At 41.0% G+C, this 27104-nt stretch overlaps 1 protein-coding gene across 1 annotated transcript in view; it reads right to left on the bottom strand.

Moving 5' to 3' along the window:
• ctnnd2a (catenin (cadherin-associated protein), delta 2a) overlaps window positions 1–27104 on the bottom strand; it is a 232506-nt gene that overhangs the window by 26790 nt on the left and 178612 nt on the right. The window contains exons 16-19 of the mRNA XM_068709723.1: window positions 21667–21784; window positions 18833–19015; window positions 12004–12177; window positions 9224–9374 (exon numbers count right to left, since the gene is read on the bottom strand). Coding sequence (XP_068565824.1) covers window positions 9224–9374; window positions 12004–12177; window positions 18833–19015; window positions 21667–21784 — 626 coding nt within the window. The remainder of the gene's footprint in view (window positions 1–9223; window positions 9375–12003; window positions 12178–18832; window positions 19016–21666; window positions 21785–27104) is intronic.

The following is a 27104-nucleotide window of genomic DNA, read 5'->3' as shown; positions in this document are numbered from 1 at the left end:
TATATACACACACACACACACACACACACACACACACACACACACACACACACACACCTCACCTTGACAATACACACACATACAGCAATGCATGCACCCCAACACAGGTGTCGCGAGAACATACACATCGCTCATTATCTGGCTTCCTGGTTGTTTGTTTTGTTTTCGTGATATTTTTTTGGTTTGTTTTGATGTGAGATGTTTTTGTAAAACACTTGAGAATTTTTTCTAATCTGAACTTCGCAATGTCATTTTTTTGTCTCTTGGGGTTTCAGAGTTTTATCATAGAAGAAATATTAACACTATATACAAACTATATACATTTCAAAGGCCAAACTTAAATGAACTAAAGCAAAGCTGTGTGCAGACACCACTATAGTCAAATCAAATCTGGCCTCTTTCCTACATCTATGATACCAGAGCCTGCAAGTAGCGTATTCATAAATTATAGATTCATATAAACGAGAGGGAGTAGCTGCACTTTCCTAATGTCAATGCAAAATTTAACACATCTTAAAAGCAAAATCTTTTGATGTTCTCATTACCCTGATGAAGACATTTTTATTTTTAATTAACAACTAAATATAAAAAAAAAAATTCTCTCAAAGCCACATTTAAGTTTTCGGTATTTAGTTGATGATTAATCTAAATTTGTGAGAGTGAGTACAGCTGAATAGAAAGTGAAACCAATCAGCATACTGTATTTTTACTGTATACAACCAGAAGCCCAGCTGCGTGTCAAAGCCGGAAACCTCATGGAAGATCTATTCCTGTAACCTCACGGTGATCATAGGTAGTGACGCAGGAAGGAAAGGAATAAAAGAGCCGTGTAGCAAATTCAAATATATTTTTTACGAGTGGGTGGCGACTCCTTCTACTTTAAAGTCCTACTGTGACACAGACAGCACCTCTACATGCTGGAGTGCAATTTCCCCTCGTCTTCTTTCTCTGTCACTGAAATGTGAGCTACACCTGGAACACGTCCTCAAGGAGAGAAACAAGCCCTGCGCTGATCACTGCACAGTCTAATAAACCTGTATTACACAACTCCTCCAATATAGCCATCTTCACTTGGGAGGCAGAGATGGTAATGTATTCCTGGGCCGCATTCCCTCATGTGTCGCTAACTTCCGCTGAGCAGGCCATGCTTCATCAGGGCCATAATGGCTGATTTGATTTAAAGAGATCCAATTACCCTCAACAATCGAGTGATTTGATTGTTTACTGACGGAGAGGGGAGAGTGTTATCGAAGTAAAATTGGAGGTAATTGTCTCAGGGAGATGTGGGGAAAGACGAAACGGCTTGATTGGTTGTGGCGTCCAACCGGCTGCGAATAAAGGTTATGAGTGAGGCTGAGGTCCCCTCTGTGGGCTGCTGTATTCTAACTGGTTACAAAAGCTTCTGTCTACTTTATGTCTCTCAAGCCTTTCTGGGTTCTATGAGTATGTTGTAGGCTGAATAAAAGCCAAGGTACAATGGAAAAAAACATTTAGACTGCAGCCGTGAAATCTGTATCAAGTTGCGAGGGCAGAAATTACGCTTTCTTAACGGACTAATGTGATCACTTTTAGAATCATACAAATTACAGATATATTCAAGTGAATATCCTGTGTGAATAGCTTTGTCTTAACAGGTGAAGCACTTAAATGGTGTTACCACAATGTGTTGATTTGATATCAGCTAATATGGACTGCATACTGTATAAAAACAACGTGTCACAGCTGGCACATTAAAATATTCAGTGAGAAAATTAGTGTTTCAGTGCCTTTGTCTGATCTGTGTGAGTTTCCAGGGGGTAATTTAATCAGTAGTACATCATATCATCGACAGGGGGCGCCAGATTCACAGTAACAGGGGTGTGGATTCCGTTCAGTGGGAATATTTCTTTATTGAAAACATGAAAGTTATGGTCCACACAAACCCTGGAGATACTCTTAATCATCAATATTGTCATTAAGGGGAAGGGAGGGGCCTTTTATCGGCACCAATTTTACTTACTTCCCCCTTACTTAAATACAAATCATAAAATAATTAAAGTATTATAATGAGTTCTGGATCATAGGCTCATTTGGAGAGGAGCCACAAAGAAGTAGGAATATTACTAACATACTGCGCACAAACACACACACACACACACACACACACACACACACACACACACACACACGCACACAGACCCTGCAGTCACCAATTATCAAGATCTTCACATTCTCATGAAGCTAAAATAGATATGAATGACCCGCAAAGACAGTCTGGTTCCCCGCTGCAATGTGAGGGGTATTCATTTTAGCTTATGAATAAATAAATATAGAAATTAATAAATAATGCAGAGGAGAGTACAAACAGATGAAGTGCAGCAGGTTTAAGCAGGCCAGAAATGGAGGTAAATTGGAAGCGGCATGCTGTCGCTTTCCTGTCATAAAATATTCTGCCGTCTTGTGTTTGGTGCTTTTCACACCAGTTATATCTCGCCCTCTGTGTCCCTCTTTGATGTCTATGGGTGACAGGTTTACAGCGTGTGAGAGAGAGAGAGAGAGAGAGAGAGAGAGAGAGAGAGAGAGAGAGAGAGGGAGGGAGGAGGGAGGGAGGACCCCCCCCTCCCTTTGAGAGAACTTGTGGCTTCATTACAGACATTTCACTTTCATGGAGGAGAAGATGCCGGCTTGGGAATACGTAGATGCCTGTACACAAACTTCCGTTATTCATGCACACACTCACAGTGACGATGAATAGAGCATTCCCATTGTGGTGGCTCGACAAAGTTACACTGTACAGCTTCTCAATGATGACTAGTTGTAGTTAAAAAAAACCTCATATATCTCATGACAGCCCTTTCTTTCCCTCTCTCTATTTCTCTTCATTGCTCTCTGTTTCTCTGTCTGTCGTGCTCCCAGTCTGGCACAGTGGAGGACGGAGGATGCCATGAGAGAACAAAGTGTGCTGATAAAAGACATGCCAGACCCTCACACACAAGAGATTCGTTCTGAAGGCGACGCAGACATTTCATAAAATACCACTGCAACAGGGACCGAGAAGTGTGTCAACTTCATGCGTGAGTCAGTGGACTAGGCCACTCTGTCTTTCCGCCCGCTAGCTTCCCAAAGTTGTTTAAGCTCAACACAGTGCAATCTGTTTACAGGGACTGCAAAATGTGTAAAAATTGGCGCGAGTGAGGGAAAACACAAAATGGACATTCTGTGGTGATCTGAAAATATTTGGTGTGGCCAGGAATCCACAAAGTAAGCACGCAAATGTCATGCTCCCCCTAGTGCAACCTTTAAATGTACTAGAATGTGTTCATGTGTGTGTGTGTGTGTGTGTGTGTGTGTGTGTGTGTGTGTGTATGTGTGTGAATACAATGTTTTGATTAAAGGCTTGGAAGCGGTGTGTTTTCTGTGTATAACAGTGTCTGAGACATTTTTTACACTTGGTTTTAAAATGCGTCTTGGCCTATCGGAGTGTAAACAATCACCAAGCAGCATTATGATCCGATCACCCCAACCACTTGCTGAAGTGGTCTAGGACACAATTGACCACGCACCGTTTGTAGTGTAAACGAGAATGCATGTGTCCCCGACACGTAACAGGAAAATGTGTCATCAAAACTTTGTCATTTTATCATCTCCAGTGAGTTCTCAAATCGCGTAAAACTGGCTTAAGCCTCGGTTATACTTTCCACAAAGATGGTCGCATGGACATGAACTGACGTGGAATCATGACGGGGAAAAAAAATTTGGATTTTGCGGGTTTCTTCTCACGGCAAACAGACATTCTCTAAGCTCCTCAAAGTTCTCAATTTTCTCCGACCATCCGCGTAGTTAGAACATTTTGGATGAGCGCAGACAGGTGAAAACCGGCCACCTGGTGTGAGATGGGGTGACGTCACTTTAACCGTGAGGACACTCACGACCCTTGTGGATGCGGCAAGCATAAATCACGCTTCAGTCCGCCACGTCTGAAATGTTCTCAAAAAATGCCCACTGTGTCGCCCGCAAGTGCATCAAACAGATGTGTTTTAGAACACGCCAAGGAATAGACCCAGTCTGTATTGTTTTAATCTATTCTTCTTCTTTTAATTTCTTCCCTCCACTGGTTAAAAAATACAACTTATTTGGTCTTTGCAAAAAGGAATGATGTACGTGATTATTAGTATTGCATTTTTATTGCTGTCCACTTGTGATGGGATCAACCTAACCCAGGTGTTAACAGGGCCACACTCACGCATACACACCCATTTGCAATCATGATGTCATCAATGCGAGACACAAAGAGTGAGAGACTGCGTGAGAGGGAATGAGCTCATGTCTGAAACGACACGGAGAGGAGACGGAGAGGGAGGGGTGGGTGTGGGATAAAGGGACGAGAGGTGGAGGAGGAGGAGGAAGGAAAAGAAACAAAGACGCAGAATGAGATGGAGAAAAATGGAGTTAATATTCATGTTGTGGACAAGAAGGTGGGCACAACATTGTAAAGTGAAAATGAGGAGAGTGGGAGTGGGGGCTTAAACCAATAGGAGGTGTAATGTGACCAGAGAAGGAGACAAAGAAACAGGACGAGAGGGGTGACGGAGGGAGAAAGAGAAGAAGAAATGTAGAGAAGGTGGAAGTGGACGAGTCATTTTCTATCTTTGAAGTTTTAACATTTTGCTTTTCATCTTATCATTATTCATCATTTTACTATATGTGATCATCAGTACTGATTTTGTTATTACAGTCAAAAAACGAGTTAAGGTGTCATTGATTTGTAGATTGATATATAATCAAATGCAATACTATAGGATTTAACACTTTCAGACACTTAAATAACCTGCATCAATATTTTCATAAATCAATAATTGTATATAGTATGACTCGTTTGTTTGAAAAACGTCACTCAAAAGCTTTCACATCCAGCTTTGCATTACTATATATTACATATTCAAAGCAATCCCCAGTATACTGCAGGACTTCACATTAGGATTTCATGTTTGGAATTTAAATTAAACCCTTACTGCAGAATCCAGAAACTCAATTAGATGTAGTAGTTGGAACCAGCCACTTCATACAAAACATTACATTAATTCATTAACTGTCCCAAATTAATAGAGATTTTTAATTAATCACTTTTTTCATGAAACAGTAATTCTGGCTTGCTTTTGGTTGCGGGCACTGCATGTGTTTATGGGAGCCTTTAGTAAATGGGTGCTGTGTTTGAAAAAACACAGCGTCTTTTTGTCATTCCAGCGCTGTTCCCAATTCATGTGTGTCAAATTACCATCTGTAAGTAAATGGGGAAGAATTGCGCTGACAGACGCAGTAGCAGTGAATGGGACTCATCTATTGCTACACAGGCATACAGTACATTATGCAAATCAAAAAAAACTATGAAGGAGGTGAAATCAGGAGAGAGACAAAAAGAAACGTTGACAGATGAGAGGCATGATTTTCAGTGACATCAATATGCCCCTAAATCCCATTACAGAGAGATTGGAATATAAGCATACATATGCGGTTACAGTAGGTCTTTAGCTCACTCTTCAGTTTCATCTTCCACCCTTATTCACTCTGCCTAGCCTGACTTGGAATTTCCTACTCCTCCCCTCTTCCTTGTGTCGCTGCCATCCAGTGCCTTTCCAGAGGATTTGACACTCCGGGGTTATTGTGAGCGAAAAATGATTCTCATCTCCGCTCACTCTGCCGAGCAAACCACCATTCCCCCACGCTGATGCTGCCAAACTCACCGACACTAACAGCTTATGACACACTATAGCATGAAGATTTGGTTTTTCATTTTTTAGAAAGAGGTGATTTACTCTAGATTAGCCATGCACAATGGTATTACAATTAGGTGGAACTTGGATCTGACAAAGACCCACAAACTGCTCTGTGAAATCGCTTTGTTTCTTCTGGTTAAACGGTTGTTTTGCAGAAGTGCATGGTGTAAAGAAAAATGTCTTTGACTCGGAGTCACTGTGGTGAATAAAGCTTGTGAACATGGACCAAATGGGGCTTGTCTCTTAGGAGCGCCTGGCCTCTACCTCTTTTCTGTCGACATGTATCAAATCCCACCTTGCCAAGAGCAAAGGCTCAACCCTGACTGATCCCTCTCACTGTTCTCCTCCTCCCTCCATTTTCCCTCTTCATCTCGGAGGCTTTCTGTGTTTCTGTGACATTGTGTGTCATTAACTCTGACTGTTGCTTTCTGGCTCATTTACCATGCGGATGTCTCGACACTTAGGAAGAGAAGTTGATGTGCCAGCTGCTTTTGAATGTAAACTGATGATTTATTCCAATGATACTGATCAACTTTATGAGATCTTAATAACGTCTGATGGCTAAACAGAGCCAGGTTGCCATCACTGTCTTATTCTCTGAATCAACAACCCATCCTGCAGCTCCATGCAGTTTCCATCTGCTTTAAGCTAATTATTTATGTTTGCCAGGCAGTAAAACCACAACAGTGTTGGTTCATATAAAATCGTAGCCAAAAAGAGACACAAATTAACATCAACAACATAACAGTGTCTGGTGAAACTAAACATCGAGCAATAAAAGCTGATATTTTTTTCATTTGTTGGGAAACTAATCAGGGCGGGGCAGGCAATCTAAAAGGCTGGAAAACCCACAAAGACAGGAATCAAAGCTAAACATTTCACATGAGGAATGAGAAATGTTTGGCATAAGAGAGAATGTGATTTTTGGCCAGTTTAAGAGTCTTCCTGCCACTCCATGCTCAAATGACTTAACGAAGCTTTAATTCATCTGGCTTTTTGGATATTTTAACCAAATTGAATCAAGAACTTCCTGTGTCACAGTAACCTATTAACTACATTAGATGGTTAATAGCATGTTTTATACTGCATGACAGTCAAAATGATAACAATTTCCCTCAACATCTCAGTTTATTTGCAGCAGTGTATCTATTTTTAATCAAATCTGTCAGCACCTCCCTGATCGTTACAGGAGAATGATGATCTGCAATGCCCCTAATTATCTCTCTCTCTCTCTCTCTCTCTCTCTCTCTCTCTCTCTATTATATACAGTGTCTTTATTTGCCTCCATCACCCTATCTCTGTCTCATTTTCTGTGTCTTGAGTGTCAGGAATAACACTGTGAGAGCTAATCACATGCAGGCCTTAAACCATGTTACCCTGCAGCTAAATAAATCAACCGTGTATTCAAATGAAAATGAAAAAAAACAACATCTGAATTGATTTTCCCAGTGAATTTGTATGTAATTACATTACTCAATCATGCCTGTGTGTTTTGCTTGCCTTTCTGTCTATGAGGCACACATGCATTACAGAGTCTACCTCTCTTTCCATAACTCTCCTCTTTATCTTTCTCTGCTAATGACAATAAAAGACTTTAAATGTTAAAAATGACCAATTACCTCTAATATTTAAATCAAAACATGTTAATGATTTCCAGAGCAAAACCTAGACTGTAAAAGGTCAACGGAAATAATTGAATAAATCATGACCGTATTTGGACTTTTACTTTAATTCTATTCAAATGAGTCATTTATTTTAATAAGAGCAAATGACTTAGTCAAACGTAATGTTAAGGACGCTGAAACAGCATTTTGCCCATGTAATATTACAACACCCTAATGAAGCCAATCTTATCAAACATCACGCAGTTATCAACTCTACCTGGTTGGTGGCAGGGGAATCACTAATACACTGCAGTGACAATTCTGTTCGAGTTGATATATGGAATGAAAATCATCATTTAAGTGCCTTTAAATGATAATGATAAAAAAAAAAAAAAATCTAAGTTCAGGTGGATGCTTGTGCCAAATTTGTTGAAATTTCCTCCAGGGTTCTTGAGATATAGCGTTTCACGAGAATGGACCAGAAAGACGGACGCACAACCCAAAAACATAATGCCTCCGGCCACGGCTGTCGCCAGCGTGGGGCTTCAAAAAGTAAATGAACGCACCTGTGAGGATTTCTCCACCACCCAATTTGATATGCAACAGCAGGTGCATTGAGGAAAAACAAACAAACACACAAACAAGAACCAAAAGCCTAATTTTCTTTTAGCAAAGGCCTCAATTATCCCGTAATCTGCTGCTTGCTCCAGACAGACCATCCCTGTATGGGCGTATTGAGCTTTGCCGGCAGCATTCCTTGTCGTCCTTACAACACTCTGGCAAAGACCCAGAGAGGCTCCAGAAGCCCTTGCCTGAGACGGAGGGTAGCAGGGTTGCTATAGAAACCACTGAGCCCACCAGGAAGCCGAGAAACTCGGAGAAACCACAGACAGAAAGGCGCGCCCATACTATACGCACACAAACTCAAACAGATCCGCACACAAACGCACAATATATAAGTGTCTTATTGTTTTAGGTTAACTAGTCCCTATGATGCTGCTCGTCAGTTAGGCCCACACAATGCAAGCCTTTGATTTGATCATACTGTATCTTCTGCTATCTATCTTGCTCTCCTTTCAGACTGTCTCTCTTAACTTCACATGTTCTACCAGTATTATTTTATTTACCCCGCATTGACTTCCCTCATTAGCCTGATTTTCTCACAACAAACACAAAGTGGCCCTTTGTTAATTCAATTATAACGCATGGCTTCATCCAGTAGTCAGAAAAGAAAGAAAAAGACAACTATATTGCAGTAGTCTCAGCAACTATCACACTTCTACCATCATGGCATCGTAATGTTTGACATCTGTTGAGCTCTGTAAAGGCTCATTTGAAGTTTCAGCTCATTGTGTAGACTTGGTCCTAGTTTGTGATTACCAATCAATGGTCTAAATCAGTGACAATGAATTTAAGGTGTCAAAATACCCCAGCAGCTCCAAAGATGTGCACCTGGCTAGCATGGTAGAAGAAGCCAGGTGAGCCGTCATACTATGTTATTACGAGGTGACTACAGGCTGGCATTAGTGCTGAATTACTTCTAATTGGAGCAACTGGCTACAGGCTCTTTACCCTTGACTTACATCACTTAAACACAAGCTTGCATACACTAAACAAGAGCAATGCGTTAGAAACCGACCAAAGCGTAACGGCTATGAGAGAATGCAATTAGAGATGTAAATGGGCTTCAGGTTACTTTTTACAAACCTACAACAGAGGCCACAACTGAGCATTACAGGGCAGGAGTCCAAATTCATGTAACTTTAAAAATGACAGTGATCCATGCAATGATTGCATGTAACAGTTGGGGGGGATGCTTCACCACCGAATATAATCAGAATTGGAAAAGCGTTTATCAGTACTCACCAATGAGCTCCTTGTTCCTGATGTCCAGGGCCATATTTCTGAGAGCGGTGGCCACGGCACACACCACCTTGTCATTGTCTATCCTCAGTAACTCCACCAGGATGGGAAGGCCTTTCTCCTTACGTACAGCAGCCCGGATGTACACCGACCACTGACGGGGAGAAATCAGAGGGAAGGCTGTTAGATAGCAAAAATGTTATTGCAGGAATAGCAGCCTGGCAATAGTGTAACAAACAATCCCATCGTGTATTTGTGGTGGAAATGAAACAGGAAGATTGTGGGAGTTTTGTGACAATTTGCAGCACTGGAAGGATCTAGAAAGTAAAGAAAATATCTATTTGTAGAACCTAGTTTTTACTAGGCGACAGCAATTACAATTACATCCACACAGCATGGTAATCAAAGGACAGGGCATGGCAACAATACAGAAATGATTCTCTTTTGCTTGTGACACTTGTTTGGTTTCCTTACTAGGAACTCACCATGCCTGTGCATTGTGTAATAAGTTATTTTCCATGCACAATTTTTCATCCCTCCACTGTCTTATCGTCACTATGCTGACTACTTTCTTTCTTTTTTTAACCAGACAGACCAACAGACTGGGGTTAAAGTGGTTGCAGTAGGAAAAAGGAAAAAAGAGATGAAGCATGACGTCGAGTGGGAGATGTTATATCAAGGGTTAATATGAGAGGGGCTGAGGCATTACACTGACTCACAAGTGATATACTGTAAGAGGGAAAATTACACGAACGATAGAGAAGAGTTTTGAGCTTGGAGACCACTCTGTTCTCCCTCAATAACTATCAAGCTACGCTTAAACGGACTACTCAACCCTAAACGGCTAAAGTGGTGCCGCCTTGTGGGTGAACTGTAGAAAAATGGGGATGTGCCAAACAGCACCCAAGAATAGATATTAGTAAGTGAAGTGTGAAGCGAAAAGAATAGGTAAGGTAGGTCAAGGTTAAAAACACAGAATTGTTTTTCTTAAAGACCAAAAGGGGCAAACTATGGTTCAATTAATCATTTTAGGAAATAATTCACCCTTGGAGAGAAATCATAACGTATTAACCGTAGACTGTATGGTCTTAACCAAGAGCGTAGTGAGCAGAATGTAGAGGCAGAACGCGAACACAGCTTCTTTGGAAACTGTCACCAGCACTATTCTGAAAGTCAGGAGAGGAGACACAGCAAAGCACACGCATGCATGCAGTAAGACCCCAAAATAGAAAATGGGATTTCCTGAAGACCACCTGCCTCCTTCTCCCTTGGCTTTCTATAGCCTCCTCTGTCATCTCCGCCTAGCTCTGTTTCTCTGTCCATTCCACCAGCAGTGGAAACTCACAAAACCAGATACACACAACTCCCACACACATTTTCAGAGCCACAGAGACATCCCTCTCAACCACAGTGCGCTAACTCGTCTGTAGCTGAATCAGTTCAAGTTTTCATGTACAGCAAAAGTAAGGTAACCTTTTGACTGAGCATTATTGAGCGCATAAACATTTCCATCAACATTCTCACACAGACTGTTTACAACCAACAATGCCTGACGCAGTTTCCCAAGGTCAGTCCCAGATTAAGCCCTCACACTTTCTGCGTTTTAGCCTCACACACCTCCCTCAAGGATAAAGCTGCCTTCACCAATTTCTCCAATATTGCCGCATGACTCATACATTATGACCATCTAGCTGTTTCCATCAGTCAGCTGCTGTTGAACCTTGGCTCTATTCCCCGGTGTGCTCAGGCTTGGAGCCTTTACATTATTACAGTAATTGCATTGCTGCTAAACAATATTATATACTATAGAACACACACAACATGGGCTTGTGCTCGAAATATTTCAAAGTCAGCAGGATGGTGTAGTGAGCGAATAGAACATTATTCCAACTGATTGAGTTTTTGAGTTGTTTATCCTCTGTACTCTGTGGCATTTACTGCAACCGAATCAGTTCAGGCTTGAATTAGTATCAAGCCTGAACTGAACTGGAACCAGATGATCAAAGTTGAATTTTGTTCGCACACGTCCAACCTGTCTTGGTGTCCTTGTTGATATTAAACTCTTTGTTAAGTTTTTGATGGATATATTCCTGCCATGGAAATTATATTTTTTACTCAGCAAGGTCATTCTGATTTATATTTGCCCACCCTGCAAAAAGCCATCCCTCTCGATGAATCTATCTATACCACATTACTTTTCAATAATCAGAAGTGAAGCCAGAGCTTAGTACTGTACTACATCATTGAGTGTGAAAGGACGGCTTTTCAATGGCACAGAGGCTGGGAGCAGAGCAGTTCTTGGTCACAGGCTGTGAGAGTTTCAGAAAAAGAACTCAGTCATCACATAGGTAGCCTACACACATAATCACACAGTTGCACACACACATTCATGTACACACACACACACACACACACACACACACACACACACACACACACACACACACACACACACACACACACACACACACACACACACACACGCGCGGTAGTTTGTCTTACTTACAATGTGAAGCACTAATCTGTGGTTTATCCACACAAATAATTTGTACAATTGTTTGTCGTTGCATTTAATGCACGGTGGAGAAAAGACAGATGAATCCCTTTCTTTCATACTAATGGACAATTAAATGGGTATAAATATGTTTACCTGCAACACCAGTGCTTGAATGTGGTTTTCAGTATATTTACATGACTATATTTTTTTGTTACATGATTTTTGTGACAAAAAAAATAAGAAGTGAACAAAAAAGACGGCAAAGCGTTTGGGAAACATTTCAAACCTTCCAGCTGCCTGCGGCCAGGTTCTGCAGAGCCCCGGCTGCTCCCTCCAGGGTGTCGGGGTTGGAGCATTCAGACAGCAGGGTGAGGTAGGGTTTGACGATGGTGGGGTGCCACAGCATCTGAACCCCTTTGGGAGGCTCCGCTGTGTCCGGAAAGGGGCCAACGCCGTCCCACTGTGAAAGAGGAGACAGAGTTAATAATGTTTATGTTAAGCAAGGTGAGATGCTAACCACTGGCGGTCTAATCTCTATAAACAGATTCTGCATTCAAATGCAGGATTTCATAGAAATTCCTTGGTTGACTGCAGGTAAATGGTCCTTGTGAAGAGTAAAAGAGGCAGAAGGCACCGAAGGCATCGGCCAAAATGTAATCTCATGACCTGACGGCTACTATCTGACGATGGTTTAGCTTTTTTTTGTGGTTTGAAATTGAAAACTGGTTACTTGAGGTCTCGCATCAAGTTACTAAGTCTTGGTCTGAATATCTGCTGGCTACACTGAACAGAAATATATTCAGAGATTAAGGGAGGTCAGTTGAAACATTGTTTTGGGGTTGTTGCACTAAACCTAGACTGTCACCTACTGGTTTGTGGACTATTGTTTTGAAGCCTCTAGTTCGTCATTTTGGCTGTCGCCATCTTGGTTATTTGCAACCGGAAATGACACGAGAGGGTGGAACTAAATACAACTGATTTTAAGGCGACCGAAAGGTTGATGAACTGAAACGCACAGGGAAAGTTGCAAGACGAAAACACGGCCAACTCCAAAATCAGACAACGCCGTGGTAGCAACCTGTCAATCATAAGGTGGCCACACCCTAAAGCATACCCTGCATTATCATCTATTTTACTCTAAGTGGGACCATCATTTACAAACTGCACATCATGCTGTATTGAAGAAACTATTATTATTTATTTATTTATTATTTATGATTGAGACCATAAACTCAATACAATGTTGACTGAGGTCATAAATCAAGTTAGAAGTAGGGTCATTTTCTTACTTATAAACAATTGGACTTTTTTGCAAACAGAGGAGTCACCCCCTGCTGGGGTGCTTTAAAATGCAAGTTTAAAGCACTTAATGTTGAAGAAATGTTGTTTAGCCTTCACTTAACATACCTAAGCAGCATTCATTCAGTTTCCCTACTCGTCCCCTTTGATTTTGGAAATTCATCTGATTCCATTTCTGCAATATTCATGAAAGACATATCTGTGGAAGGGTATTCTCCTGTGGCTAAGTGCATGCATTACTACATCTTCATCCAGTACCCTCTGACCTATTCAAAAGTCAAAGAGACGCCGAGTAAATCGCTCCCTGTCGACATGCTTTGTAGGAAAGATTGGTAATGGAGGGGAGAAAGGGCAAAAAAAATAGAAAGGCAAGAGATGCATGTGAAAACAGAGACTGAGGGAATGTTTCACTCCTACATTTGCTTTGAAAAATAAACCTAAAGCTCCATTCCCTTTTACCTCCATCCTCCTCCTCTCCTCCACTACAATGGAGTCTCTTGATGTTTGAACTTCTTTGTAGAGTGACATGCCCACACCTCTTTCCCGAAGGCATGAACCCACAGCTAACTCTCTTTCTCTCTCTCCTCTTTTATTTCTATTTCTTTCCTCTCCTTTCTCTCCTGTTTGACATTAATATCCCCCCTCCCTTTTCTCTCCTGTTGATTCCTTCTCCCTACCTCTCCCTTGACTTTTCTCTCTCTCTCTCTCTCTCTCTCTCTCTCTCTCTCTTTCTTTGTTTCTTTCTTTCTTTCTTTCTTGCCTCCGTCCCTCCCTAATTTCTTATTCTATTTCCATCCTTCTCTCTCCAGTTCTCAGTTTTTCCTCTCCCTATCGACCTTCTCCGTTTCGCTCTACTGCTTTCCCTCCTCCCCTGGTCTCAAGGTAAACTAGGCTAGTGTGTGTCTTGAGAGAGGTGCTGTGGAGTGTGTATGTGTGTGTGTGTGTGTGTGTGTGTGTGTGACTGTGCGTGCGTGCATGTCTTTGTCTATACATAGATTCTCTTATCATAAAATCAAAGGCGTCTTTTTAGCTTGAAGTGTGTATAACAAGAGGCATCAACTCTTGCGCAGTAATGCACTTCCTGTTGCCAACAGAAACATCCTACATACTAAATCTCAATCTATGACGTTAATTTGTGTAATTTTCCAATGGTTAAGTGCATCAAAGATTTGCAAATTTATTTCCTTCAGTACAAGACACAAAAACATTTTTCGAAGAATGTGAATTTCCATATATCATTTTTTGTCTCCTGTGCCTGGATGGTAAAGAACCGTAAAACACCAAAGCTGCCACATTCACTGCGGCTTGAGCTCCACATTGTCTGCTATGGGGATCGGGTTATTAAGTTGCAGCTGTGCAGCTTGGCAATGCCAGTAAAATAAATGATACATTCACATTTAAGAAATTTAGTCAGACATCTGAATACCAATGTAATCAATTTATGTGTGTGAGTGTGTGTGTTCCAGTATCCATTAGGAGTGTTTAGGTCCAGTTCAGGCTCCCGTGCTGCTCCCTGGCCTTGCTGTCTTAACCTCTAATAAATGATTAAGGAGACTACATTGCAGTCTAACTGCTTGAGTCTCTCTCTCACTCAGTTTCTCTATCCATCTCTCTCTCCCTTCTGCCTGTTTTTTTTCCCTTCATCGTCTCTCTCTCTCTCTCTCTCTCTCTCTCTCTCTCTCTCTCTCTCTCTCTCTCTCTCTCTCTCTCTCTCTCTCTCTCTCCCCCCCCCCCCCCACAGTTTTTACATGTTAAGGCTGGCAAATCTCAGAATCCGGATGACATTGGCTGGAAGGTCTTACTTCCAGCAAGTTAATTGCATCTCGTTTTCAAAGGATTGCCTGACCAGTGGAAGCTGTCTTTGATTGTACCTGTGCCCAGTTGCCCTTACCTCAGTACATATGAAGTGCTTTGAGAAGATAGTATTAAAACATCTATTCACCATTCTTGGATCCTTATCAGTTTGCATACTAGCCAGAGTGGGGGGTTGAGGATGCATTGCTCATAATGAACAACAGCATATTTGAACACCTCGAACAACCTCTCAGTCTTGTAAAAATTGGGTTGTTCATTTTAGCAGTGCGTTTAACACCAACCCCAAACTGCTGGATCTATGGGTTAATCCAAGGCTCTTTCTATGAATTAATGGTTTTCTTCTGAACCGTACCCAGCAGGTTAGATTCCACACATTCATTTCCTCTTTTAAGTTTGTAAATCCAGGAGCCCCAGAGGGCTGTGTTTTGTCTCCCATATTGTATACACTGAATACCAATGAGTGCCTCCTATGAAGGCAAATCACTGTCAAAATCCGAGAGCTCAAATGAGATTCACGCGCACACAAATCAAACAGCCGCGCACGTATTTTACTTTGACGAGCGCTTTTACATCACTCCGCTCGTGAAACTTTACTCTGCTCGCTCGCTCGCAGTTTTTCTTTTTGACAGTAAGTGGGCGGACCCAGTCTCCATTGTATCTCTACATCTATTGGTTACAATCCTCGTCTTTGGACAGACCGGATATCACTGTGACACAGACTCAGATTTTCAGATTGCAGTAATAATGTACATCTTACTGCACGGGTACCTTTACTTTCTGCACTTAATAAAGTACATTTTGCTGATAATAACATACTTGACTAAGGTTTTGAATGCAAGTATTTACTCGTAATGGATTGTTTCATCAGTATTAGTACGTTTACTGCAGTGAAGGATATGAATACTTTTTCGTCCGCTAATTACTTGTCAGTAATTTAAGTTGGGCAAACAGTTAATATAGAAACAGTGGTCCCTAATCTTGGCTATAGATCCTTGAGCGGGTCCAAATTGTTGCTCATATTATATACAACTACATTATATCTCTTCTGTAAACACAACAGTATGATCAAATATGATCACATCATGTTTTAATCAATTAAGATCAAAGAGCTTCTTTGAGCTGTTTGTCACAAGAGGTTTGACTGTCAAACACACATTGTCTGTAATAGAATGATGAATGAATTTAAATAAATTTACAAGAGAAACACATTTTTAATTATTGTAAACGCTATTAACATAATTTGTATTTCATCAGCCTCTACAGTCTGAAAGGTTTACAAAACCTGTCAGACAAATGTAGAACATTCTATGATGTAGTGGAGTAGTGCAGATTATACAGTGGTTTTGAAGATATGGTATAGGGAACTATACATTAAATGGTGTTCTGGCAACTTTCCTGAGGTCAATGTGACTAAAGCAATGGACATGGTCATAGAATTTAGACGTAGAAGAGGTGAAGTCCCACTCACCAAGGTTAATAATAAACCCATCAAAAGAGTTAATGCTTACAAATATTTAGGGATAGAAATTAATGGCCAGCCATGAATGTTCTACTGCAAAGTTACCTTGCATCACAGCTGGATTCTCACAATGTCACAGGATCATGTGAGAATCACAGGATAATATATCAAACTAAAATCCATCTTGCTAAACTTCAAGTAATGTTTGTGTCTGGTAAGCCAGAGCACAGACCAATCAGCGTCCTGTGAGGAGCTTCGAGCAGGTACAGGTGTGACACGTTCAAAACCTAAAGAGGTTAGCGTATGAGCTGGAATAGCGTCAGTTATATCAGAACTGGAGAATATTTTCTGACAGAAAGAAGAGCTTAGAGCGGCATTGAAGGCTTCTCTTGATTGGAAAAGATGTTTTTGTTCTTCTCCCGACAGGCTCCGGCCAAAGTTTGATTGACAGATGGTTCGTGCAATCTCCTTCCAAGTATTTCGTTGAAGTGGCTGCCCTTTCCCAAACAGTTTCCAATGACAGCTTCTGAGATGGTTCAGGTTAACTGCAAAGGTCAAAAATCTACAACAGCGAATGTTCTTCCAAGGGAAACTGTACAGTTTCGATTTGGTTGTAATGTCTTGCAACTGTTTTACAAGCCCATCCCACCATGCATCCTGTCCTTTGGCCTTATTTCTATGTTTCGTAACAAGCGCAACCAAGATCAAAATAGGTTGCACTGCATGATCAGGTTGGTGTGTGGGGTCATTGGGGCGTTATTATGAATCCCGCAGCTTTTCTCGGCAAAACCTGGCCTGTGTAGCATCCAGGCGCAAGGATTGGCCAGGCCAGTAACCTGATATGTTCAGGTCCTATTCCCTGATCAATAGGCTATCCTGACCCTAACTACTTGAGGTCAATGCCTAACCTCAACCAATCGTCTCTGCATCAACAATCTACGCAGGACGGGTCTTGCCAAGAAATGCAGTGGGATTCATATACTGTATACACGCCACTGGATGTGACCAGATGTCAGCTGCTCAGTAGTGTAAAGATCTCATTCTGAGCAAGGCTGATTGCATCCTCAGTGAAGTGACCCTTCTCAACCTCTACACTACAGGTACCAACTAAGCTATTGGGGCAAAGGAAGGATGCTGCATGGGAAAATAAGAGCAGCAAGGTTCAGAGAGCGCTTTAATGCTTCAGCAATTAGACTTCCAAAAGAGAGGGACAGTCCAAAAACATAGAAAGTGATGTTGTTTTGGACAGAGCTATGTGGAATAGAAATTCGTATGCAGTACTTGTATGGTGCAATGTATTTTTTAGTTAATTATAATGTTGATGTAGTCTCTTTATTAGTGTGTGTGTGTGTCAGCGTGTGCTAGATCGAAGGTGCTTGGAATTGCTCTGAGTTTTGGCCGTTTTGTTGTGTTAAGCTTTTAAAATGTACTGTATTAAAACTGTCTCCCTTCCTTTCTCCCCTCTCTCTCTCTGTCTGTGCAAATGGTCTGTGCATATGGGTGTCAGGTGTTTCAAGATACAAACGGCAATTGGAAAGAGCAAAAGAGAGTAGCAATGAGTTGCATTAGCTTGGAGACCCAATGGCTAATAATGAATGAAATAAAACAAAACAAAGCTCTGGGTCTCAGGTGTGGTTTGGGTCTTGAATATCAGTCCAGTTAAGTATGGTTGGGTATTAAGGATGCAAGTACGGGCTGTGTTTGTGTCTCGGTTTTGGGCCCATGGACAATTCCAACATACACACAACATAGTCTAAGAGTGTGCTTTTGACTTCAGGAAAGCATGCAGTGTCGTCCACGGAGAGAAGTCCACCTCTACCTTAACAGACTTGAAAAGTGCATAAGAGAGTAGACCGCAGGGAAGGGGGAGAGCAAAATCAAACTGAGGATGATGAAGCTTTTAACCTGAAAAGTTAGGTTAAAAAGTTTCACATACATAAAATGTGAAGAAAAAAAACTTCAGAAAAAATTGGCTCATGAGCCAATACATTATAAAAGAAGCCAAAGGTTTTCAACTCAGCATGCGTAATACTCTGTGATGTGTGATTTCCATCCCTCTTTTCCATTATTTACCACACACGTCCCTGTTGAAGGCTCGGCTACTTCAACCGCTCACACCGCGTTCCTGCTCCAGCATGAAAGCGGTCTTCTTTTTTCACCCATGTGTATACATGCAGATGGGGGACAAATTAAAGTAAAATCCAGAATAAACAAGTGGAAAGGCTTCCATACAAGGCACAAGGGTTCATATGGCCTTTCCAGTCACATGATCTCAACCAAATTGACCACCTATGAAAGAATTTGGACTGGTGTGGTACACCGCGCTCTCCACAGCCATCAGCTATACACCAAACGAGGAAGAGTGGTGTTCGTTTCTCCAGTAGAGTACCACAAACTTGTGGAATTTTTGCCAGAGCATTGAAGCTATTCTAGCCAAAACTATATTGTAAGGTATAGACGCACATTTTTCCATTCACTGTATTCATTCCATCAATTTACAGGCTAGTTATTTCCTTACGCTCATCATCACCTCTGTTCTTACCTGATCGGCTCCCTTCTTTTTCTTCTTCTTCTTGCCCCAGCAGCCAGAGCTCTCCCCGTCGCGGCCGTTGGCGTCACAAAGCAGGCCGTCCAGCTCCTCTAACCCCCCTTGCTGGCCGTGGGACGTCTCGGCAGCCAAACGGTACGACAGGTTCCTCAGGATGCAAACACAGTTCTCTACAGTCTGGAGATAAAAGCGAGTCGGGAGAGATGAAGTGAATGAGGAGGAAGAAAAGGTAGGGAGAGGGTTGAGGAGATTCAAAAACACAGATACGAATGAATAAAGTGATAAAGTTGAGGTGGAAGATTTGTGTTTGAAGCCATTTAATGAAACATCTTGCTTGAAAACACAGCATAACGTAAAGTCAAAGCACGCCCACCCACACTTTTACACTATCGGCCGTCCACCCCCACCCACGAGCCAGGCAGACGGAAAGAGTGAGAGACGGAAAGGAAAGAAGAAATATAATCTCACAGGTAAAATACCTCTGTATTTTGTTAGCTCTGACTTTGAAATGAGATTAGAAGAAACTCAAGCAAATGAGGAAAAATGACAAGCCCAATATATTGTATCACACCCCATTAAACACCAAGTTTAGAGGCGAATCCGCTGCGTGCGTGCGTGTGTGTGTGTGTGTGTGTGTGTGTGTGTGTGTGTGTGTGTGTGCATGAGAGCAAACTAATTCTTACAGGGAACGGTGTCTATGCTTAAGTGTGCACTTTCACTGAGCGTGTGTACTTGCGTGCATGTGTTTAGTATCAATGAGAAAGGGGAGTCATCGAGTCAGCAGAGTGGAAATTAACAAAGACAAATCATCAATCTTCTCTCTGTCTGACCGCTGGTTTACACAAAAAAGAACCAAGGAGTATAATTGAACAGCCTCAAGAGATGCAACAAACAAAACAATGTCTCACTCCAGTGAGCTGCAGTCATGTCTGAAATTCTATTCACATGCTATTATAGAATGATGTCGGAGAAGTTTTATTTACAATTTACTTTGACATTTCATATTTCGATCTGTTATTTCACATTCATTCAGTACCCTGTTCTTTCCAGCTGCAGGGTTTAGGGAACAAAAAGACTTTCAAAATGATTATGTGGTACACGAAGGGTCAGAGGTAGGGACCAGTTCCCGAACAGCAACCGTACAACAAAAATTCCATTCCTATTAATTATATAAGAATCTACACAGCAAACGAATACGAGACCGCAGCCATTGACGTTGATAAAAGGCTTTGTGTGTATGACCTTGTGCTTCTTTCCACACACTCCATAACACTCCTCTGGGACACAAGGTGACATACATTAATGGACATACAGTGTACTTCTCCCTGCAGTAGCAACCGCATTTAATGCAAGCTGTTAAATATCAGCATCATACAATCTATACAATGTCAGCATCATATTGGATGTGTATGTAGAATGATGAGCTAGTCTATTAGGTCTTGTACCATCATTTCAAATGACTGTATCAGCTATGTTAATGAGTTCTTAGCTGTGTGCAGGTTCATACTGTGAACCCTATTTAAATGTCTCTAAAACTTCCTCACATCAGTGCAGTCCCTTGCAGCATTATAGATTGTGTTTAATGGGACAATCGACTATAAAACATAATTGTCATACAGTGGATATTCCTCTGATCTTGCACATTTCTGTCTGGATCTGTGAACATGAAAGGCAGAGAGGAAAGAGCGGAGACTGTCTAGATGATCAAAATGCAAATCCTGAAGAATGCTGAGAGTGATGGTGAGGGGAGTTTTTGTGAGAGCACAAACTGAGTACAAGTATATGGGCACATAAACTGGTTGGTAATCAGTGCTAATGTTACTTTAACAACCTCAGCTTAGACTGATGTATCCTATCTTTTTAAAAAGAATTTGCACAAAGTAGAGGTAAAGTGGTTCTAGACATCGATCAGTTGTTGACTCCTTGAGCTCTACTATATTTTCTGGCAAGTATATTTAATGCCAGACCAGATGAATCTGCCACCTAAACAGGCAGATGAGTAGAGAATGTAAGGTGGCAGTCTGGGCAACGCACGTGTGCAAAAATGAAGCCAAAAAGGCAGTACAAAACGAGCACATGGCTAATGTGCATTGTTATTTCAGCAAAGACCACGTGCTGGTTCACCTGCCAATCAGTCTTTGTTACTGAGGCGACAGCAGTACTCCTCTGGTGACTGCCGTCAGATGGTGAAGAAGGGCGGGCGGTTAAGCAGTGATTAAAGATGGCCATTTAGAGAAGCTGGGAGACAGGGAGACCTTGAGAAGTCAGCCATCCACAACATTGTTTATGTAGTATTGACTGACCCCCACATACTCTGTCATGAGCACACATACAGTAAACGCTCCACACCAACGTCCTCACACAGGAAAACACAAAGTGAACATAAACCCGATCAACTTTGACTACTGGCAGAGATACATTTGCAGCAGGAAGTGCTGCAACACTTTGAATTTGAAAGCTTTAATTTATCCTGAATAAAATGTGTTGATGAACTGCTTGCTCCTTGAAAACTAAAATTCATCTTCCTTGTGGAGGCTGGCAATGAAAGGAGTTTTTTTTTTTTTTTATTATTTTATTATTATTATTTCTCACCTCCTGTGCAATGAGAAAAATTCAGCAGTTTGTCTGTGTCTACAAGAGAGGGAGCGAGACACGCTTTCTCTCTTGCAGCCCAACTTCATGTTTGAGTTTGAAAATGCACATTTACTGCTTGACAGTCTTTTCATTAATGCATTTATATAGTCATGCACATTACATAACACAAGCTAAGATGCTCACACACACACACACACACACACACACACGCACACACACACACACACACACACCTTGCTGTCGATCTCGTTGCTGCCCAGAGAGGTCTGGATGACGTAGAGCAGAGCATCTGTCAGGCCGTCACACTCCCTCATCCTTCGTCTCGCCTCCTCACCGGCGGAGCTTACATTCCTGCAACACAGATACAAAGAACACTGATCAGAGTCTGTGTGTATGAGTCTGTGTGTTTGCCAAACAGAAAGAAAAACAAATGGGAAGAGTAAGAGGGTTGGTGAGGAGGGAAGATAAGACAGGAAGACAGATGAAAGAAAAAAAAAAAGCTGGTAACGAGGGGTGTGGAAAGACCGAGAGAGAGAGAGAGAGAGAGAGAGAGAGAGAGAGAGAGAGAGAGAGAGTCAGATACCGTTAAACCTGGCAGCTCTCCCTAAACTAAACAATTGAAAATGGAACATTAAAATTCTGGATACATCTCAATCTATGCCCCGAAGGCTCGCTTCAATTTAAAGCACTTGACTAGAGTCCAAAAATAAGAGGAGGGAGAAAAAAAAAAAAGCCGCTTTAGTCAGACAGTTGGTTGCTGAACCTCAGAGCCAACACTCACACCAACGCTGCTTTGATAATTCCGCAATATTGTACCATTTATTATTAGCAGCTTTGCCAATGCGATGCACGAAAATAATGAATAGAATTTTAATTGAACTGAAGGTACAGGTGGGTGGTGTTGGGTTGGATTTGTTTGGGTTTTCAACATGGAGCTGTCTGTGATACAGATACACTCAGTCCCAGACATTGACTCATTTGCCTGTGTCAATAGAATAGATATGAAACCGAGGTGTATGGTACCAGATAGACTATTAGATTGAATAATGCATTTCCTTTTCTCAACACAAGAATGAAAACACACAACTAAATGCTTATGTGACTTGATTTAAGGTCACACAATAGTATCCATTGACCAGAGCATCACAGTGCTTACATTGCAGTAACTGACTCTACAGGGATTATTGATGATGCTATGATTTATGTTATTTATGAATCAGTAGGACATATTTTGAAAATTGAGAAATTAATACATTTATTTTACACTGAATAACAACGTGGAAGGGAGCCATGCCAGCAATAGGAGACAATATCATTTTGACATATAGTTTATACTTTGTTGTTTTCATGGTGCTATAGGGTTAGGGTTAGGTTTCCAAAGAAAGCTTTAAGAAAATAGAAAAGCAAGAAATGTTTTTAAGTGTGTGTCTCTGTGTGTATTGTGCTGCAGCCTTTAGGGAAATCAATATTAGAGCCATAGCAGGCATAGTGAAGTATGTGTGTGTCTGTCTATTAATAAATACCAAAGTGACAAATGTATACACCGTCTTAAAATCTCACTGTCACAACCACACAATATATTTCCTTAGCATAGTCACAATGTGCAAAATCAATCCTTGTAAATTCTGTTCATAGAGACGATGGAAGGAGAGCGCTGTCCTCTAAAATTGTTATATTGCACAATAGTGTCGCTATTAGTGTAGTGATAGTTATAGAGTGGGAATACATCGCTCTATTGGCTCACTATTCATTTCTGTGCGGTTTTGGACTTAGGATGAATCAATTTATCACAGAGGGACCCAATCTGACTTTGTGTTTGGATGTGAGCTTCCTTCACACTTTACCCAGTAGTTTTAAACATAACTTCATAATATAAATCAATAGTATCAATATCATTATCAATATTATCAAAGCACAAATCTGTTTCTCCTGGCTGAGTTTTGAAAAGTTGAGTTATTGGAGTTTGCAAATATGTCAGTGTCATCATACCATTCCATTATGGCCTAAAGCTGCAACACAACTGTGGGAATATACAGCCATGGCTTTTATGCTTATTACATCTCTGTATTTATAGGCCGGTGTTACACACTGGACCTTTATTTAAGGACCATACTGCAGTATAACCTCCATTACGCTGCCTTACCGATAAGGGGGGCATGGGTACAGATGACACAAAAAAGAGAGCAAGAAATCAGAAATAATTAACAAACCAATTAATAAAGTTTTGGCAACGTGAGTTAAAACAACTTTCTTTAGGGTGAAATGTCAAGAAAACACACGAGACGGACAATAGAGTCGTGAACGAGGAGACGAATAAGTTCATCCATCACATTGGCATTATAAAGAGATCACAGCTGCTTCCCCACTCTATGAGATGAGGTCAATCATTTATTGTACTGATGAGAAAGAGAGAAACGAGTGAGAGAGAGGACGACACAGGAACTCAATTAAAACTTCAAGAGAAGGTCAAGTCATTTTCACCCACGTTGAATGCTAATGGAGAAAACAAGCACACGATGGAAAACCAGCTTAGCAGAGACACAATTCTCTGCCGAGTCAGTATAAAACAACAGAACAGCGCAAAACACTTCACCTTGACTAATGTTTAAGCAGCGAAGACAGGAGGCGGGTGGGTGAGAAAGTGAGAGGGTGGAATATGTATTGCTTTGAGTGCTCAGCCTTGAATATGTTGACTACTGAGAGTTTTTTTATCTGATGCCGTATCATGGGTGGAGGGGAAGGCACCTGGCCGTGCGACATAAATGTTTCAGTAAAAGAACTTAAACAAAACGGTGATGTTCACCAGTATTGATGTACACTGTAGAGACCTGAAGATGCCCTTGCTTCTGTTGTCAATAGATTAGACAAGAATCTAATTTTCTTAAAAAAAAAGAAAAAAGGCCTGAAGGCCATTATCGTTGAGTTTTTTAAAGACTGGGATGTACTTAGACTATACAGTATACTGAGCAATGCTGAAAAATAAGTTTTAATCCTTTCTGACCAGATTTTGCAGAAGCACAATTCTGCAAGAGCATGTTCTATTTCTTGCACAAATTGTATTCAACACAAAATCAAAAAATAAAAGATATGAATATCTGTATTTTGCATTTCCATAACAGCCTCATGTTTTTTTTTCAGACTGAAAATTATTATCCCAGACCAATGACATCCCAGTGAGTGGTGCAATAATCCCATCAGGCGTGGGAAAGGTTCATTTTGTTGAATGATTTCATCCATGGCCCTGCTAAACAACGAGGAGCGAAGCCAGATCCCAACGGAATCCATCGATGTTTGTAAAATAGAAAGCAATTCTCTCTGCTTTTATGCTTCCAGATATCAGAAATGATACAGCGTATAGCAGATGTATTAAAGAAAGCAATAATGTCCATGTTCTCTCAATATATACAAGATCCCTACAGCTTGTTAGTTGCTAAAATGCTAAATTTCTGTGCAATCTTTTAAATACCTAGGAATGACAATTATTCTGATGTTGAATACATGTGTTGCTGTGGAAAGGCATGTACACAGCTGCCCCATGGAGATGAACACTGTGAGTGTGTTTGTGTGTACTTGCAAGAAAGAGTGCGTGAACCTGTCTGTGTGTGTGTCTGTGTGTGTGTGTGTGTGTGTGTGTGTGCTTGCTGTCTGTGCTTATTAGTCTAGTGGTTCTGTAATGAAGCATTACATATTGTGCCTTTCTGCAACATGCCTTGCCTTCTGTGCTAGTTATTGACAAGCACAGTGAGGCCAGAAAATAGGCTGGTAACTTTTTTGTTTTTTTTCTGGGTGTAATGTGTCCTCGGGCATTCTCACATCTTCCCGTGTCGCATCACAAAATATTCAAAATAATGCTTGTTTGTTTGAGTCAGCTTCCTCACTCTAACATAAGGGATTTATGGGCCATGGTGACATAATCTGAGCGTATGGTTATCGCTCAGAGAGAGAGAGAGAGAGACAGAGAGCTGATCAGATGACTTATTTCATAAGAAGATGAAGGATGAGTATGGAAGGTGACATTTTAAGGAATGAGTCTGTGCATGAACTCTAAAAACACTTTACTGAGAGAGGGCATGTGTGCACCTACATGCTGGTTTTACCTCTGTGTGTCTGTGTGTGTGTGTGTGTGTGTGTGTGTGTGTGTGTGTGTATGTGTGTGTATGTGAGTGTGTAAGTGACGGTTTCTGTGAATGCCCGTAAATTTAACTGGTAATCTCGACTATTTAACGAGTCCATTACAGGCTTGCACTTAATCCTATCTGATGTCACTCCTCATTAATTCAGTCTAACTCATTAGCCTGCCATGTTAAATAATTACCTACTGAGCAAAAAGACACCGTACTAGATTAAGCATCCCATTCAGAATGTAAAAGTTGTTATTTTAGCTGCCGTAAAGTAAAAGGAAAGTGTCATTGGCGCCGGTGCTAAAGAGTAAGCCGTTTTCCAATTTAACCTCAGAATTATTTTGAAAATACATAGTGTACTAGCCCTAATACTAACTTATGGCTTTTAATGTTAACGTTCAGTATTTTCTGTCTTCCTGCAGCATAATAAACAACATTTGGTTTCTTTTTATGGGAATATTTTTGTTGTAAACATGGTGTGAAAAGTGCTGTGGGAATACAACAAAATATTCAAATATTTATCAGAGTGCTGCTGGGCCGGCATCATTAGAAGTAGAGATTTTAAAAGATCTTTGAAACAAATGAATGAAGAAACTGAAAAGAGTTAACTGAACTGACTACATATAGGACAGTAATTTATAGATATAATATTTTGGGTATAAGTCTGTCGTATAAGGCTGCTCTCTCGCAGCATTCTCCTCCCTTTCCACTGTATGCACAAAGGCACCATCAGTGCAGCTTGTGCTGAGCGCCACCCATGACGATTGTGTTGGGTAAGAAATACAAACAAGCCAGAATTCCACACTAGCAGAACGATAATGTGTGGAGCCAGACCTTTCTTTAGCACCTACACAGCACTGTGGAGGTAGATCTGGCTATGCCAGAATATAGTGTTAGGATGTCGACCATGAGCCGCAACATCCCTGGTTTGGGGATATTTGTTTGTCTCTCTCTCCCTCGTTTTCTGTCTTTTCTCTACTGACTCTTTTGTAATAAAGGCATAAATCTTTAGAGAATTGATATATCAGTTCTTCCTCTTGATTTGGTCCATTACATGAAAAGCAACAATGCAATTTGAATATGGCATTGCTCTGGTTTGTATATGCCTCTTCTCACAGAAAACATAATGTATATAATCACAATGAAAACATTCATAAGGGTAAAATGGTAAACAACACATTGATATTTTCTGAAAAGTAGCAGCCACACATAAGTGAGAAAAACTTTACTAACAAGCTTCCTGTGTGTCTGCAGGAGTTGGCTTGGCAGTCATTAAAGCACGGCAAAAGTTGACCTTGTTTTTCACCAATTAGGCCTACAATCTTTCAAAGATACCAGACAGGTTATACATTTCTCATTCAACATTGATTTTCCTCTCCAGGGTGCAAAAGTGTACCGTAGGAAATTACTAGAGAGTCGCTGAGTAAATCACATGTTAGTCACTACTCTACAGTTGTCTGAGGGTTCATGCAACATGTATACAGGAAAGATGTCAACTTGAGTGAATCTCGGACAGATGGCTCTCTAATGTTGTTCAAGGAACAAATGGC

The sequence above is a fragment of the Cebidichthys violaceus genome, unplaced genomic scaffold (assembly GCF_023349555.1).
Source record: "Cebidichthys violaceus isolate CVI_PGR_0920_01 unplaced genomic scaffold, fCebVio1.0.p SCAF_15, whole genome shotgun sequence".
Lineage (NCBI taxonomy): Eukaryota > Metazoa > Chordata > Actinopteri > Perciformes > Stichaeidae > Cebidichthys > Cebidichthys violaceus.
Note: the sequence above shows the minus strand (reverse complement) of the source record. Positions and strands in the feature narration are given on the sequence as shown.